Raw genomic sequence first — 17,600 nt, forward strand, 5'->3', positions numbered from 1 at the left:
AGCAGCTCACTTCCAACTTCGCTCCCTCAAGGACAACTTGAATCTCTTGGACATCCAAAGTCCCACTGTGAGTAAAGCTTTCAGCCTGAGGCTTCCGCTCTTCTGTGTGAGTTTTCAAGATATGCTTCCTGACTACCTACAAGTCCCTTAGAAGGATTCGAATTTCTAGTTCAACAGCAGATGAGTTTCTGGATTCAGTGTCCCTGTGTCACCGCAGGTCGTTAACTCCAAGCTCTGCACTCATTCCAAATTTGTTAACCATCCTCTTTGCTAAAAAAATAAGCTCTTTCAGGTAGAAAGACCTTGTCTACCGTATTTACCACCGAGCTGCTCCTAACACTTAAGACGATGCCCGACACGTCTAAGTGCAGAGGGAACTTCTACTGACTAAATGAACACAAAAAATTGTGAGAAGTCCGATTACATTTGAGAAGAACTATCTCTTATCATAACTGCCTGTTGCACTACTAAAAAAAAATTACAGATACTGAACAGTATGTACTTAATATGCAATTAAAGATAAAAGAAATTAAAACACCTAATTCTTTAAAATTGGCCTCGGTGAACTCTCTACACTTGAAACTACATTTACATTTCTTTACTTATTAAAGACTCCTTGGACAAACAACGAACACATCTAAACTCAAATTTAATATATTGTTAACTCAAGTTAAAAACTTTAAAACCGCAACGAAAAAATATGTATATCTATATATACATCTCTTACAATACATAGTCAACTTACCGTGACGGTCTGCAGGCTGACCCAGTAAATAACTTCCAGAATTCTCTATCAACCTCAATTAAACTGCCTTGAATTATGGCTCCAAGTAAACCAAAGTTTTCAGCTTGTATCTGCTCAGAACTTATACCACGAAAGGTAAGAGACCAAATTTTAATCCAGAATTTCAACAAATCTGACTTCTGCGAGCCTTCTAGGTTTGATTTCTTGCCTTGACACAATGCAACTTCCATAAGGCACCGTAACACATACGGCGTGCGCTCCCCATGTCGATGTTGAGGTAGAAGCTGGTACAGTATCATCAGTAATGGCGACAACTCATAGTTAGGTAAACTTGAAGGATATTTTGCTATTAACTGGGTTGTAATCTGTAACCTAGATAAAGTAAGAGGATAATTGAAATAAAAATTATTCAATTCCATGAACAAACTAAAAGAAAACAAATATATGGACACAGCACTCTTAATAATGTCCTAAAGTATCACCATCATTATTTTCCACACTGCTCTCAAAATAAAACTGGCTGTTAACATTTCTTTGTCCCTGCTTCTGAAAGTGTCAGGAAGAATGACAACTTTCTGGCTAGGCAGGTGAGTTGTCTTATTTCCCTTATACAAAAACTTTGAGGAATAACGAACTTAGGGGCACCTGGCTGGCTCGGTTGGTAGAACATGTGACTCCTGATCTCAGAATGATAAGTTCAAGCCCCACACTGGGCATGGAGCCTACTTAAAAACAAGACTAAACTAAGTTAGAATTTTCTACTTGTAGCTGTCACATCCATCCTTGCTCTTCAGCCACCAGTAAGATTCCTCCAAAACAAGAAAACAAACAAAAAAACCAAATAACTGCTTTTCCTAGACATTCAGTTAATTCAGTAAATATCTGCTATGAGTTTTCTAGAATGTGAACTTTCTAGAAGGCTCCCGAAGAGGAGCTTTACCTTATTGATCTGTGAATCCCTACCTAATGCTTGGCACACAGCATGTATTCAATAACTAACCCCACGTAAAAGAAACATGAACTTAGGGCACCTGGGTGGCTCAGTGGGTTAAGCCTCTGCCTTTGGCTCAGGTCATGATCTCAGGGCCCTGGGATCGAGTCCCGCATCGGGCTCTCTGCTTGGCAGGGAGCCTGCTTCCTCCTCTCTCTCTGCCTGCCTCTCTGCCTACTTGTGATCTCTCTCCGTCAAATAAATAAATAAAATCTTAAAAAAAAAAAAAGAAACATGAACTTAAGCAACAGGTATCTAAATCAAGATGCTTCCCCCTCACGACTCAGTTTATTTAAATACGACATCAACACAGAAAAGTCAAGGCACAGATCACACGAGTTTGACTGTCATCTACAAACTTCTGACTGTCCCTAGGCAAGCTGCTTAGCCTTTCCCACTTTTATTTTCTTTTTGGTAAAGCAAACAGGCTGAGCTGGACATATTCTAAAGATTCCTACCAGACCTAATATTGTGTGATATCATAGAACTCCACAATTCATTTAATCATTTGAATAACTGTGTATACTATACACAGCAAATTCTTTAAAAAAGGCAACCTTTTACTATGGCATGAGGTCCAAATTATTCTGTGATTTCTGAATGCCATCTTTAATTTCTTCATGCTGAAATCTCTGTGTGGAGACACACAGCTCAGTGCATTCCATGCCTGCTGGGCAGCCATCCTCCCATCTTCTTCCCTGTGAAGGCGAGCTGCTTCGGAGAGGCGGCCCTCTGGCCCAGGCTCCAGCATGAGCCTCTGTGGTTGATCGCCAGAGGTCCTGGCAAGCACCTTCCCCTTCACCAGGGACTGGTTTCAGAGTGGACAATGGACCTAGTTATGGCCAGGCCGTTCTACGGGAGGGCTTACAAGAAAAATGAGACTAAAATGACACTAGAAAGAGAAAACAGTAACATTTTACCAAGGCACAAGATCAAAATCACTCTGTGACTTCTGAAGATGATCTTTTATTACTTCCCAGCCTAATTCTATTTTCTTCTTTTTGCAAGGCACACTGTAATCATTACATTCTCTTTGGGTTGTAGTGTAAGACTGAGAAATCTCCAAAGATCGAGTATCTTCATTAAAAATCTGTAAGATAACAAAAAGAAAAGTTTTTTTCTTTATATACAGATTGTTTTCTAATACTTTGAGGGAAAAAAAAATTCCTCCTCAAATGAAGACACAGGGAAGTCACAGAGCAAGAGTAATAAATTAAATACATACATGTAACACAGTAACAAATATTTTGCATGATTGTAGTAGCTCTCTCGAAAACAGATATTACCAAGTAAGTTATTAGTTCTAGTTCCCAGAAACATTTGTACCAAGACATCTAAAAGTAAAGCAAAAATCTGTTTTCAATGGGATTAAATTTAAAATTTTTGATTAAAAAAAAAGGGATTATGGGATGCCTGGGTGACTCAGTCCATTAAGCATCTGCCTTCGGGTCAGGTCATGATCCCAGGGTCCTGGGATGGAGTCCTGCATCAGGATCCTTGCTCAGTGAGGAGTCTGCTTCTCCCTCTGCCCCCTGCTCCCCCTGCTTGTGTGCGCACCTGCTCTCTCTCTCTCTCGGACAAATATATAAAATCTTAAATTTAAAAAAAAAAATGAAAAAAGTTCATCACTAGTTTTCATTACGTTCCTATGTGTAAAATAATTACTAAATCAGAACAGCAATTCCAAATTCGGAGTTTTGAAAGAACAGTTACATATACAAAGTAATTTTACAAGGCTTTTTATCAGAACACACGTTTAAAAAACCCAATAAAAGGGAAACTAATGGAAAACTTCAAAATGTGACAAGATCTACTATACCTGGTGACAAATATCTGCCATCAACTCAATCAAATTTTCCTTGACAGCAACGTTACGAGAGCCTGAAGAATACTTCCCTCTGCTTCCTATATGACTTATCTCATTAATTAGCAGATCATATAAGTTACACAGGATACTCTTCCATTTACTTGACTCATAAGCACCTGTAATTCAAAATATTAAAAATACAGTTTACATCCACACTCCATTTGCACTGCCAACTCCCACAGAACCATTCAGCTGTTAAGGTGGAAACCAGTCCAGCCATCCATTCTGTACTAGGGCCTCTTCAGACAATATCGTGGCAGGCCCGACACCGTAACACGCTCTGGCTCACACTCAGCTCTTGGTTGTAAAATTCTTCTATATTCTCATCTTTCTCTAATCAGCTCCATCAAAATCCCAATCAAAACTTAATTTCTTCTCAAAAAAAAAACCAAACTTAATTTCTTCTCTTCCCTGAGGCAAATACAATTAATATGTCCCATCATTTGTATAAGGACCAAGTTCTCTGCATGTCATTAAGAGAAAAATGTTACTAGTTCCTTTAGTGTACAAATGACATGTAGCCCAGACTTCTCCTCATTCTAGTTGTCTGTCCCTAAACGCATTCCAGTATACTTATGTCCCTCTTGAAATGGCGACTCCACAAAATCTGGTGGGCAGGATACGCCCATTGTGATCTGACCAGTGTGGGTAACAAAGGAGCTATTACTTCCCACAGCGAACCATAAAATCTATTAGTATAGCCTAAAACCACATGAGTGTTTCTAGCAGACTCATCATCCTGCCAACTTCCAACTCATCCTAAATACACAGCTAACCAAAACCCTAAACATCTCCGGATAAGACTGATCTTTATCCTGTGTGAAAGAGGAAACCCTAAGAAAATCCACCATTCTTTGACTTAGCAGTGGTTTCATGGCCAACAAATACATCTAACTTCACAAAGGTAAAGAGCCCATTAAACATAGACAGTGACTTCTGAAAAAAAAAAAAAAAATTGGCTCTCACAGTTTTCCACCACTTTAGCTATTTCTCAGTGGAGCTTGATTTCCTAACAAGGGCCTACACTGGCCATGATGAATTTGTCCAAAGGCTAGTGCAGGCACAAAGCTAAACACAGTAAGAGCCTGAGGGAAGCCACTCAGTTCCAGTTCCACCCAATAAAATTCCTGTCCACTGACTGAAGCTACACATCTAAGATTTTTTAAGATTATTTTTAGTTGAGGTATAACTGACATAACATAATTTTGGAGGTACAACATAATTATTTGGTATCTGTACACACTGTGAAATGATCACAATACCTTACGTAGTTAACATACCTTATGTAGTTACAAAAAAAGTTTTTTCCTTGTGATGAGTACTTTTAAGAGCTACTCTCTCAGCCACTTTCAAATACGCACTATCTGTTATCAAGCAACACTCTCTTGGTGAGAGACAGATGGAATGGTATCAAAGGAGGAGAAGTCATTCATTTCTGGTTTCCCAGCAAACGGCGGCCTGGACTGAGTGTGAGGTTTAAGGCAGTATGGACACATCTTTCTGAGGAACTGATTCATCGCTCTGCTCGCAGTCCACATTGATCTCTTTTACCTTCTAATAAGAGCAGTTATGTAGACACAGAAGACCCTGTCTTCTCCAAACTCATTCACACTCCAGTCTGTGTCATCCCTTCTGGCACCTAATTACTGCCACGTCAACAGCTGCTAGAGGAACAGCGTCTCCCATTCGTCTGTGTTCCTCACAATACTTACGAATGTACTAAACACATGGTAAGGCAGGACAGGATTTGTTATCACAGCTTCAAATTCTAAAAAAAAAAGTGTGAGAAGCACCTTCAAGACTAATAACATTAACCAAATACAACAATCCAGAGGAAGGTCATAACCTCCTACGAAATAGAAAATTTCATACTTAAGCCTCTATGTTTTTTAATGAAGAAGCAAATTCAAAACAGCAAAAACTTTTATACCTTTTTCTTGAGTTTTCGCTCCCTTTGGATGATGCATATATATTTGCAGTTGAAATAATTCAATCATTACTTCTTTTAAGGAATCATTCAGTCTATGTTGAGTCCAAATGTAAAGCAAGGTAGGAAGAATTTCATCTCCTAATTGACACACTCGAATTCGAAAGTTAACAGCCAGTGTCTTGAGGAAGATAACAAATGCTGCTAAGATGTGATTCAGACCCGCAGAGCTCTTTTCCTGTCTGCCACAGAAAATAAACAGACTCAGCTTGGTGTAACAGGGCAGAGAAATGAAAACTGAAGGCAGTTATGAAGTTGCATGCTGAAAAGAAAAAAAAATCTCATCTTCAAGTAACAGTAGCCTTAGTTCCAGAACTAGTCAGAAAAAAATATCTGAGCAACAGAACAAACAAAACAGCTCTTCTTTGGTGCTGAGCCATCCTTCCTACTCGCTCCCTGCTGCTGAAACACTGTGCAAAATGATACGAAACTGATTTCTAACACCGCCATGTATACAGCGTTTCACATGACACGCTGGGTAATGTCACACAAATGTCAGATACTGACACTTCCAAAGTCTGTTCCTATTTTATTTTTTCTTAGTACATCTATCTTCAAAAAATGGAGGAAATGAAACTACTTAAGAGGACATTTAGCTTTTCCTGTCCCTAGATAAGCAACACTGATCTTCCACTTACGAACATGGTTTTCATGTTCCATCTGCCTTTGGATACACAGGAAGCGTACAGCTGACACTTTCTTTGGGAATCCACTAATTCTACTATAATGGGCCAGTTTTGTTTTGTTTTTTCAGTTGGTAACATTTTTAGTTACTGGAGCTAAAACACTGTCTTACAGGAAAATCAAATGGGTTTTCAATACAAAGCAAAACAAAAAGAGATTAGATTACCTTGCATGCTGAATAGCTTTGGAAAAGAAATCCAAAAATTTGGAATTTAATCCATCAGTCTGCGAACAGCATCCTTTGGTCACAGCATGAATTATTCTAGCCACTAAAACTCTATTAATGTCTTGCGCAGGTTTAAGGTACAGACTAAAGTACACAGAGAACAATTCTTTAAAAAAAAAACAAAACATTAGTTATTAAAAAGAAAACTATCAAAGCATTTAACTTAAAGGTCTTGATTTATTTTAAATTTCAATATTCCAGGCCAGCTGGGTGGCTCAGTCAGTTAGGCATCCAACTCTTGGCTTCAGCTGAGGTCATGATCTTGGGGTCCTCAGATTAAGCCCCCACACAGGGTTTGCACGCAGCGAGGAGTCTGCTTGAGGTTCTCTCTCCCCCGTCTCCTCTGCCCACCTGCTCGCTAAGTAAAGAAATCTTTTTAAATAAATAAATTTCAATAATCCCATATAGAGAAAAAGATTTAAAATTATGCTAATTTAATTTTCTATTTTTATTTTTTAAGATTTTATTTATTTGTCAGAGAGGGAAAGACAGAGAGAGCACAAGCAGGCAAAGTGGCAGGCAGAGGCAGAGAAGCAGGCTCCCTGCTGAGCAGAGAGCCCAATGGGGGACTCGATTCCAGGACCCTGGGATCACGACCTGAGCCGAAGGCAGCCGCTTAACCGACAGAGCCACCCAGGTGCCCCTTAATTTACATTTAATATGGCAAAAGTATCACATCCATATCTGACTTTATTTTACGTAAAATGCCTTCAAGAGAGGAACAACTTTTGGCCAGAGAGTATTGCGTAGCCAGCCCTCAGACAAGCTGCTTGACTTCTATCTGTGTCCCTTCCTTTAGGTCTAACAGAGCCTGGGACAGTGCACAGGCCACTGCTTTGTCTTGAGGCGGTCTGATTAATAACGAGTGTAAAATGTATCAAGAATGCTGTCATGGGGCTGAGATTTTACTCTACTTGTAAGCTAAGGGATCACAATGCCAGTTTCAGGGATGCTGGCAGAAGACAAACTATTCCCAACCGAGTACCTTCCTTTCGCATAAATTCCTCAATCCCCAAGGCAACATGAAAAGGGACAGGTGACACACGTGCAAACAGTGAGAGAACCCTCGAGCTTTCTGCAACACACAGGCAGCAAGCAAACCTGTCCTTGGCTCTGAGGAAGCCCTCATCTCTGTCACCATCTCCACCTTCCAAGGTTCACTATACCCACATACTTAAAAAAACAGTCAGGAATAAAGCAGTCAGGGTTGCTTGTAAGTATGCAGAAACGGTGAGATGTGCTGAGAATCGTCTCCCAGAACCAGGAAAACCAAAGCTGCTAATGCAGGATTTGCTCCTCATATGAATAAAAAGAGAGTCCTTGGCTGGTAAAATGAGTGAGAGTAATACCTATTGTATTTTCCTTTTTAATTGTATGTATCACATAATTCCACAGAGATCATTTAAAATCAGATTTCAAACACAAAAGAGTAAGGATAATATAAATACTTCAAACATTATTGTAAAGAAAATGATTGTTCAAACGATTCCTATCAGAGCTGACATTAATTTATACAACTCTGCATCAGTGCTTCCCAAATTTCTGTCATTACAATACCTAAATGGTTAAAAACTGTGAGTTAATGCGTAGAAATGTGGAAACAAGAAAACAGGAGCTGGAGGGGGACGACCTGGATGGCTCAGTCGGTGAGGCATCTGACTTCAGCTCAGGTTATGATCTCAGGATCCTGGGATTGAGGCCTGCGTCAGGCTCTGCTCTGTGGGACATCTGCTTGCCCCCCCACCCCCGTCTTCTGGCTCCGCCACCCCCACTAGTGTGCACACACACACGAACACGCTCTCTCTCTAGTAAATGAATAAAACCTTAAAAAAAAAAAGAAAAAAAGAAGAGAAAACAGGAGTGGTTAGCTTGATCATTTCCCTTTCTTTAAATTTTTTTTAAAAGATTTTATTTATTTATTTGACAGAGATCAGAAGTAGGCAGAGAGGCAGGCGGGGGAGCAGGCTCCCTGCTGAGCAGAGCCCTAAGCAGGGCTTGATCCCAAGACCCTGAGATCATGACCTGAGCCGAAGGCAGAGGCTTTAACCCACTGAGCCACCCAGGCGCCCCCGATCACTTCCCTCTTATTACCTGATAGGAGCAGAGACGTGAAATGAGAATGCCAACTATCTTCGATTAAAGCTCAAGCTTTAGGCCAAGTGATCCCAACTCTCACAGAATCCCACATACTATCCTAGTAATTGGTTTAAAAACTGGCCTAAGACATTCAGTGAAAGTTGCAGAAGCATAGAGGTTCAACTAATTCAAAAAATAAGAAAAGACTGTAGGACATGATTGCAGGTGTGTTCATTTCCTCCATGAGCTCAACAAGAAAAAAGCTCAAAGGACAGACAGTGAAGGAACATGATAATAAAAAGAGCCTCCAGAATTAATAAAACTCAACTAACTGTAGATTCTTTGGGACTTTATACATAGACAATCATGCTACCTGCAAACAGGAACAGTTTCCTTTCTTCTTTCCAACCTGGATGTCTTTCCTTTCTACTCCTGGCCGAGCTGCCCTGGCTAGAAACTGCAGTACAGTGCTGAACAGGAGTGGTGAGAGCAGACGTCCTTGTCCTGTTCCCAACTTCTTTTATGAAAGGTTTTAAATCATGGGTTCAATTTCTTTAATAGCTACAGAACTATTCAATTACCTATTTCATATCGGGTGAGTTCTGACAAGGAGTGGTTCTAAGCAGCTGGCCCGTGTAAATTCAGCCATCAAGTTGACATGCACAGGGTTGTTCAAGGTGTGCTCTTAATACTCTTCTAATGCCTGTAGGATGGCAATTATATTCATTTCCTCCCTAGTCTCAGCAATTTGTGTCCTTAGTCACTTTTACCAGCAGTTCTAGATTTCACTGATACTTTCAAAGTATCAGCTTTGTTTCATTAAAGGTTCTGTTTTTCTGTTTTCAATTTCAGTGATTTCTGCTCTTCAGCTTGCTTCAAAGTTTTTGGTTTTGTTTTTCTAATTTCTTGAGATGGAAACTAAGATTACTGATTTGATATTTTTCCCTCTTTTGTAACGCAGGCAGTTAATGCTATAAATTACCCTCTCAACTAACTTCAGCTGCATTCTACAATTTTTGATATGTTGTATTTTTTCATTTTCATCCAGTTCCAAGCTTACTCTGACTTCCTTTGAGACTTTTTCTTTGACCCATGAACTGAGACTTTCACAAAAGTACTACGAAGGACAAAGAACACTGTGGTAGAAATAAAAAGAAGAACAAATTTAGGAAGGGCAATCCAGAAAATGGCAGTGAAATTTAGGAAGGGCAATCAGAAAATGGCAAGACCTGCAGGGGGAGAAGAAAGCAGCCACACAAAGGGGAGCCTCTGCCAAGAAAAGGACAAATGCCACAAGGGGAGAAAGGCCTTGTACTCTCAAAATAAAGAGGGCGTGAGATGATCCACAGCGGTGTCAGAAGGAAATACTAGAACCCTTATTTTTTAAATTAAAATTAATTACAAATAAAAATCAACCTTTAGGGGTTGGCCTGAGTGGCTTTGTCAGTTGAGCCTCTGCCTTGGTTCATTTCAGGTCATGATCTTGGGTTCTTGGGATGGAACCCTGCACTGGGCTCCCTGCTCAGCCCAGGGTCTGTTTCTCCCTTCCTCTCTGCCCCTCCCCGCCTTGTGAACATAAGCGTGTAAGCATGCTCACGCGTGCACTTTCTCTCTCTCAGTCTCTCTCTCATAAATAAATCTTTTTTAAAAAAATCAAGCTGGGAATCATGGGTGGCTCAATGGGTTAAAGCCTCTGCCTTTGGCTCAGGTCATGATCCCAGGGTCCTGGGATCGAGCCCCACATCGGGCTCTCTGCTCAGCAGGGAGCCTGCCTCCTCCTCTCTCTCTGCCTGCCTCTCTGCCTACTTGTGATCTCTGTCAAATAAATAAAATCTTTAAAAAAAAAATCAAGCTTTACTGATATTTAATATAGAAATCAACAATGGCCAGTTTGGAAGATACCTTTGGCAGCTTCTTACCAAACTAAACATACTGTTACCATATAATTGATTCAGCAATCACACTTCTTGTTATTTACCCAAATGAGCTAAAAATTTTATCTGCACATGGATGTGTACAGCAGCTTTATTCATAATTGCCAAAATTAGAAAGCAATCAAGACATCCTTCAGTAAGTGAGTGGATAATCAAACTGTGGTACATGCAATGAAATATTATTTGGTGCTAAAAAGAAATCAGCTATCAGGTCACAAAAAAAACATGGAGGAACCATAAACGCAGATTACCAAGCAAAAGAAGCCCACATGGGAAGACTACATACTGTGTGATGACAACTAAACGACATTCTGCAAAAGGCAGAATTAGAGACTGTAAAAGGATCACCGGTTGCTAGGGATCAGTAGGAGGGGAAGGATGAACAGGCAGCACACAGAGGACTTCCAGGGCAGTGACACTACTCTAGTTGATGCTATAATGGTGAATACATGTTGTACATTTGTCAAAATCTACAGAACGTACCACACCAGACTGATCCTAACGTAAACCCTGAGCTTCGGGTGAGATGAGCTGTCGGCGCAGGTTCGCTGCCTGAAACAAATGTGCCACTTTGGGGCAGGATGTTGACAGCAGAAGCAGCTATGCATGTGTGACGGGCGGTTTATGGGAACTCCCTACTTCCTGCTCAATTCTGCTATGAATCTGAAATTGCTCTAAAAAGATAAAGTCTGGTTTTAAGAAAATGTCTGGAAACCACCGGGTTTGAGAATCTGAATAAAAGCCACTGGAGCTAGAACACAGACACACGCAGGATGGGTGTGGCTCGTACTTACAGCCTCATACACAAGCAGAAGCAGAATTACCCAGTGCTTCCAAGGCCTAGAAAAGGAGTCCCTATTTTATCCTAGTGGTACAGGAAAGACACTGAAGGCTTGCAGTATTTCTTCCTTCTTACCTTATTAGGAAAATATCTTCCTTCTTGGGACAATCCTGGGGCTTACTTTGGAAACACTTATTCTCAGAAAACACAGAGGGGCTCAGTGTGTTTAGCTGGGTGGCTCAGCTAATTAAGCATCCGACTCTTGATTTCAGCTCAGGTCACAATCTCAGGATGGTAGGATTGAGCCCTGTGTCAGGTTCCACACTGTGTGGGGAGCCTGCCCGGGATTCTCTCTCCCTCTCCCTTTGCTCCCCAATCCCCCACCCCATTCCTGTGCACAACTGCTCTAAAAAATAATAATAATAATAATTAATTTTTTTAAAAAAAGTCCATTTTCTTGTGTATTCAACCACTGTTTCTCCATGGACTCCTTCCCATTTCGCTTACATATACCTTCCCTGTACAACCAAAGCTTCTGAAAGTGCTGTATTTGCTAATCCTTTTCCTCACTTGTCACTCAGGTTTCACATTAGTCTTACAGAACTGAACACCATCAACCAACAGGCTCTAACTGCCATGTCTAGAATAATTCACCCAACAACAGCAAATACACATTTTTTTTCAAATGGATGTGGAGTACTCACCAAGTCAGACCTTATCCTGGGTCATAGAAGAAATTATAACAATTGTCAAAAACTTAGATGATAAAAAGTATGTTCTCTGACCATAATATATTTGGACTGAAAACTATAAAAGGGAAAACAAAATAGGAAATTACCCAAACAACTGGAAATTAAATTACACACTTCCGAATAATCCAGAATTTAAGAACTGTCAAGGAAAACTAGGACATATTTTAAACTGAAGAAAAATGAAAATACAACATTGTCTAAATGTGTGAGATACAACAAAGCAGTTTAGAGAAAAACGTATTGTATTAAATGCACATATGAGGGAAGAAGCTCTCAAATCAATGACCTAAGCTTCAATCTTAAGAAACTAGAGAACAAATTAAACTCAAAATAAACAGAAGAAAAGAACAAATAATAAGATGAGAAATCAACAATGAAAGAGGCAATACCACTGGAGCTTACATACATTAAAAGGATAAAAAGGCAATAACATCTGAGAACTTTATACTCCTACATCAACAGCTTAGCTAAAATGCACTAATTCTTTTTTTTTTTTAAGATTTTATTTATTTGACAGAGATCACAAGTAGGCAAAGAGGCAGGCGGGGCGGTGGGGGAGCAGGCTCCCTACTGAGCAGGGAGCCCGATGTGGGGCTCCATCCCAGGACCCCAAGATCACGACCTGAGCTGAAGGCAGAGGCCTAGCCCACTGAGCCACCCAGGTGGGTACTAGTACAAATTCTTAACCAAATTACCAAAGCTAAATGAAAAAGGAATAAAGTAAATATTCCTGTATCTATTAAAGAAACTGAATTCATAGCTAAAAACCTTCAACAACTAAAACAAATTCATCTAGTAATATGTAAAAAGGATATACATCATGCCCTAGTATAGTATATCCCAGGAACACAAGGTTGACTTAACCTATGAAAAATTCATCAGTGTAGGGGCACCTGGATGCCTCAGTCAGTTTAAGCATCTGCCTTTGGATCAGGGCATGATCCCGGGGTCCTGGGATCGAGCCCCATCTCAGGCTCCCAGGTCAGCAGGGAGTCTGATTCCGCCTCTCCCTGCTGCTCATGCTCTGTGTCTCTCTCAAATAAATTTTTTTTAAAAAATCTTAAAAAAAAAAAAAAAAAGAAAAATTCATCAGTGTAATTCATCCTATCAAGAAACTAAAGAGGGGCGCCTGGGTGGCTCAGTGGGTTAAAGCCTCTGCCTTCGGCTCAGGTCATGATCCCAGCGTCCTGGGATCGAGCCCCACATCGGGCTCTCTGCTCTGCCGGGAGCCTGCTTCCTCCTCTCTCTCTGCCTGCCTCTCTGCCTAGTTGTGATTTCTCTCTGTCAAATAAATAAAATATTTAAAAAAAAAAAAAAAGAAACTAAAGAAATATCATAGGATTATCTCAACAGATGAAGAAAGAAATTTAACAAAATTCAATATCCACTCATGATAAAAACTATGAGCAGGGGCGCCTGGGTGGCTCAGTGGGTTAAAGCCTCTGCCTTCGGCTCAGGTCATGATCCCAGGGTCCTGGGATCGAGACCCACATCGGGCTCTCTGCTTTGCGGGGAGCCTGCTTCCTCTTCTCTCTCTGCCTGCCTCTCCGCCTAGTTGTGATTTCTGTCAAATAAATAAAATATTAAAAAAAAAAAAACAACTATGAGCAACTAGAAATTGAACGGAAAGTTGTCAACCCATACTGAGAGCTAGTATTATGCTTAATGGCTAAACAATGAATGCTTCCCCCTAAAACCAAGAACAGAACAAGGTGAGTTCTCACTACTCCTATTCAAAATTATACTGGAGGAAAAACTACAAAACGCCTAGAAGAAAACATGGAGGAAAAGTTTTATGATACTAGATTTGTCAATGATCTCTTGGAAATGACACCAAAGGCAAAGGCAACCAAAAAATACATAGATTACTTGTACTCATCAAAATAAAACTTTTGCATGCCTGAGTGGCTCAGTCAGTTAAGTGTCTGCCTTCAGCTCAGCTCATGATCCTGGGGTCCTGGGACCAGTCCTGCACTGGGCTCCCTGCTCAGCAAGGAGTTTGCTTCTCCTTCTGCCCTCCTTTTGCTCTCTCTCAAATAAATAAATCAAATCTTTAAAAAAAAAAGATTTAAAAAAATAAAATAAAATTTTTATATATCAAAGGACACAAACATCAGGTTAAAGGCAACCCATGGAATGCAAGAGAATGCAAACCATTTATCTGATAAGGTGTTAATATACAGAAATTACAAGGAACTCCTACATTTCAACCATGATGAAATAACCCAATTAAAAACTGGGCAAAAGGGGCGCCTGGGTGGCTCAGTGGGTTGAAGCCTCTTCCTTCAGCTCACATCATGATCTCAGTCCTGGGATCCAGCTCTGCATCGGGCTCTCTGCTAAGCGGGGAGCCTGCTTCCCCCCTCTCTCTGCCTGCCTCTCTGCCTACTTGTGATCTTTCTCTGTGTGTCAAATAAATAAGTAAAATCTTAAAAAAAAAGAAACTGGGCAAAAGATGTGAATACTTTCCAAAAGATGATACACAAATGGCCAATTAGCATACGAAAAGCTCAACATCCCTAGTCATTACTGAAACACAAATCAAAACCCCAATGAGATACCACTTCACACATACTCGCATCAGGATGGCTGATACCAACACAAGAATAAGAGTAAGTGTTGGTAAGAACTCGGGAGAAACTGAACACCTGTATTTGCTGCTCCATCTGTAAAACAGGTAAAGGGACGCAGACCTTGTAGAAAACAGTTTGTTGGTCCTCAACACATTGAACAAAGAATTAGCCTATAATGCAGCGATTCCACCTCTGCATAAATACCCAAAAGAACTGAAAGAAAGGACGCAAAAAGCTATTTGAACACTCCAGTTCATAACAGCATTCATTATTCATAACACCCAAAAGGTAGAAACCACTCAAGTATCCAATGACAGAGGAATGTCCAAATGCAGTACATGCAACGCCGTCTTAGAAAGGAAGTAGACCCCGAGACGTGCCACCCCGTGGATGAACACTGAAGACACGGGGGAAATGAGCACAGTAACACATTCACAGAAGGACAAAGGCATTTTTTTTTTTTTTTTTTACAATCCTTCCTCCACAGTAAGGTAATGTTATTAAATATTAAATCATAAACGTACAACAGCTTCTTAACTCTACACACGCACATTCACAGAAGGACAAAGACTGTTAACGACTTCCCTCAGTAGAGGCAGCTGGAGGAGTCAAACTCACAGATACAGAAAGCAGAACGCTTGTCAAGGGCTGTGGGAGGGGAAGGGGGGGTATTGTTTATTGAAGACACATTTCAGTTTGGGTGATGGTTGCACAACAATGTGGACACAATGCCACTGCACTCTATACTTAGAAAGGGTTAAAATGGTAAATTTTATGTGATGTACATTTCACCATTTAAACAAATCATACTGAATATCCCTGCCAATATAATACAGCAGAAAAAAATAGGTGAAAGTCACATGGCTCACAAATGAGGGGGAAAAATGCAGATAATATATGACTATCTAAAGAGAACATCCCATGGAAGCTACAACAGAGCTCCTAGATTTAATAAGTGATTTTAGCAAGGTCCCAGAACACAACATTAATGACACAAAAACCACCTGTATGATAGCAATGAATACGGAAACTGAAATTTTTTAAACTACACAACTTACAAGCTACTACAATGTAAATCTAATAAAAACACATAAATTCTGTATGCTAAGAATCATAAAACACTGATTTCTTTAAGTAAAAAACAAAAAACTAAACAAATAAAGAAAGGTATCATGTTCACACACTGGCAGACTCCATGTGGTCACAAAGTCTGCTCTTCCTGTCTTGCATGGAGGTTCTGTGATGGGTCCTGCGTGATCAACCACCCCGACCTGCAGGCAGCTGAAGAATGTTGCTGGTGAGACTTGTGCTGCATAAGTAAGTAACTTGGGAGCGGGCCTCCAGGTCAGAAGTGGCCTTTCTGGTCTGGACACCAAGAGCTATAAATTTTGCATTCCATGCCCTCCAGCTCCAGGCTGGGCTGTTCCCCCACCCCCAGTGGAATCCGGGAGGGGAGGCAAAATCACCCAGACCAGGCTCCTTGAATATGTAAAGACATGATGATACCAGAGTGTGACTACCTCCAAACTGCCGCACAAACAAATGTCTAACTCCAAACCTTGTCTCTGCCCTACTGCACTATACCGCCCTTACGGGGTATAGTCTCCCCAATGGGGAGGATGATCCATCCAGGCCTTGCAATCAAGACTCCAGCTGGGGCTTCTCCAGCTGACGGGGCTGGATGCTGTACGTACACAATTTGATGTAACTCTGTCTTATTCTCCCTTATTGCTTACTACTGCCCTCATCCATGCGTAGATTTTCCTTTTCTTCTATTAGATTTTTATAATATCAATGAAGTGTTTTTATCCTTCAAAACTGAGAGTATGGCTGCTGTGAATCTTTCCTTCAGGACACTTTCTTAATCGTTCAATACATTCATGCAATCCCCAACAAAATTTGGGGTGCCTGGGTGACTTGGTGGGTTAAAACTTCTGCTTTCGGCTCGGGTCATGATCCCAGAGTCCTGGGATCCAGCCCCACCAAAATTTCAGCAGAGTTTTCTGTAGGAATCAATAAGCTAATCCCAACTTGATATGAAAATGCTGGCTTGGCCTCAGGGCATCTTCTCATCTCACTCCAAACTCTCCCTCTAGACTATCTTATCTCTAACTGTGGGTTCCATCAACACCTCTACCAAAGATATATTCTGAACATAAACTTTTTTCTTGAGTATAGCCCTCACTGGAGAGTGAAGTTTGAGAAAAGGGAGCTAACTAGAAAAATAATTCAACCAAAGGGCCAAATTATGAGAGATGACAGTAATTGCTCAAAAATAAAAAAGAGGATTTCAGAGAACAGGTCAGACACAGTAAGGAGACTACAGCAAGGATTCTCTTTGTTTCAGTGAGACCCGTGGTTAGAAGTACTAATCTAAAATATGCAAACCTCCTGAATACTTAGGATGGACCATGTCATGAGACCTGTCAGAGTGTCCTGGATATCACTAACCTATTCTCTTACACTTGTTGTGAGGATCAAGTTTGGGACACAGCCCCTCCCTCACACTTGGAAAAAGAACAAAGGCCTGAGATGACACCTCAGAAATTAACGCTCAAAGCTAAAAAGGCTTTCATTCACATGGGAACAGCAGAATATACTGCAGGACACTGATTAGGTCACAGTTTTACCATCCATACGTGTCTTTTTTTTATATGAGAAACTGACAACAAACAATACAGACAAATGTCTTTTCATTTAATTAGCAAAATTTGTCTTAAATACTTTCCATGAAAAACACAGAGTTTCTAGATTTTCAGTAGTGGTTGTATTAGATGACTTAGACATTGGCTTAGAGTCACTTCATTAAAGCCAAACCCCATTGTCACCCACGGAACCCACTCAGAGAAAGGCTCTACCTCTGAAATCCATGAACTCAAATGTTTGTCTCTGACCATAACCTTCCTGCCTTTTTGGTCTCTCAGAACTTTTCACCCAGAAATCAAAAACACTAGATTCCTCTAGTGTTCCACTAGATTCCTCCC

The 17,600-nt window shown here is 40.5% G+C and overlaps 1 protein-coding gene across 5 annotated transcripts in view; it reads right to left on the reverse strand.

Moving 5' to 3' along the window:
• ATM (ATM serine/threonine kinase) overlaps nt 1–17,600 on the reverse strand; it is a 124,134-nt gene that overhangs the window by 95,870 nt on the left and 10,664 nt on the right. For all 5 annotated transcript variants that reach the window (XM_046017361.1, XM_046017360.1, XM_046017362.1 and 2 more), the window contains 5 exons: nt 6,441–6,606; nt 5,534–5,772; nt 3,556–3,719; nt 2,657–2,826; nt 746–1,117 (listed from right to left, as the gene is read on the reverse strand). In XM_046017361.1, the coding sequence (XP_045873317.1) occupies nt 746–1,117; nt 2,657–2,826; nt 3,556–3,719; nt 5,534–5,772; nt 6,441–6,606 (1,111 nt within the window). The remainder of the gene's footprint in view (nt 1–745; nt 1,118–2,656; nt 2,827–3,555; nt 3,720–5,533; nt 5,773–6,440; nt 6,607–17,600) is intronic.

Source organism: Meles meles, chromosome 8, assembly GCF_922984935.1.
Source record: "Meles meles chromosome 8, mMelMel3.1 paternal haplotype, whole genome shotgun sequence".
In the NCBI taxonomy this organism is placed as follows: Eukaryota; Metazoa; Chordata; class Mammalia; order Carnivora; family Mustelidae; genus Meles; species Meles meles.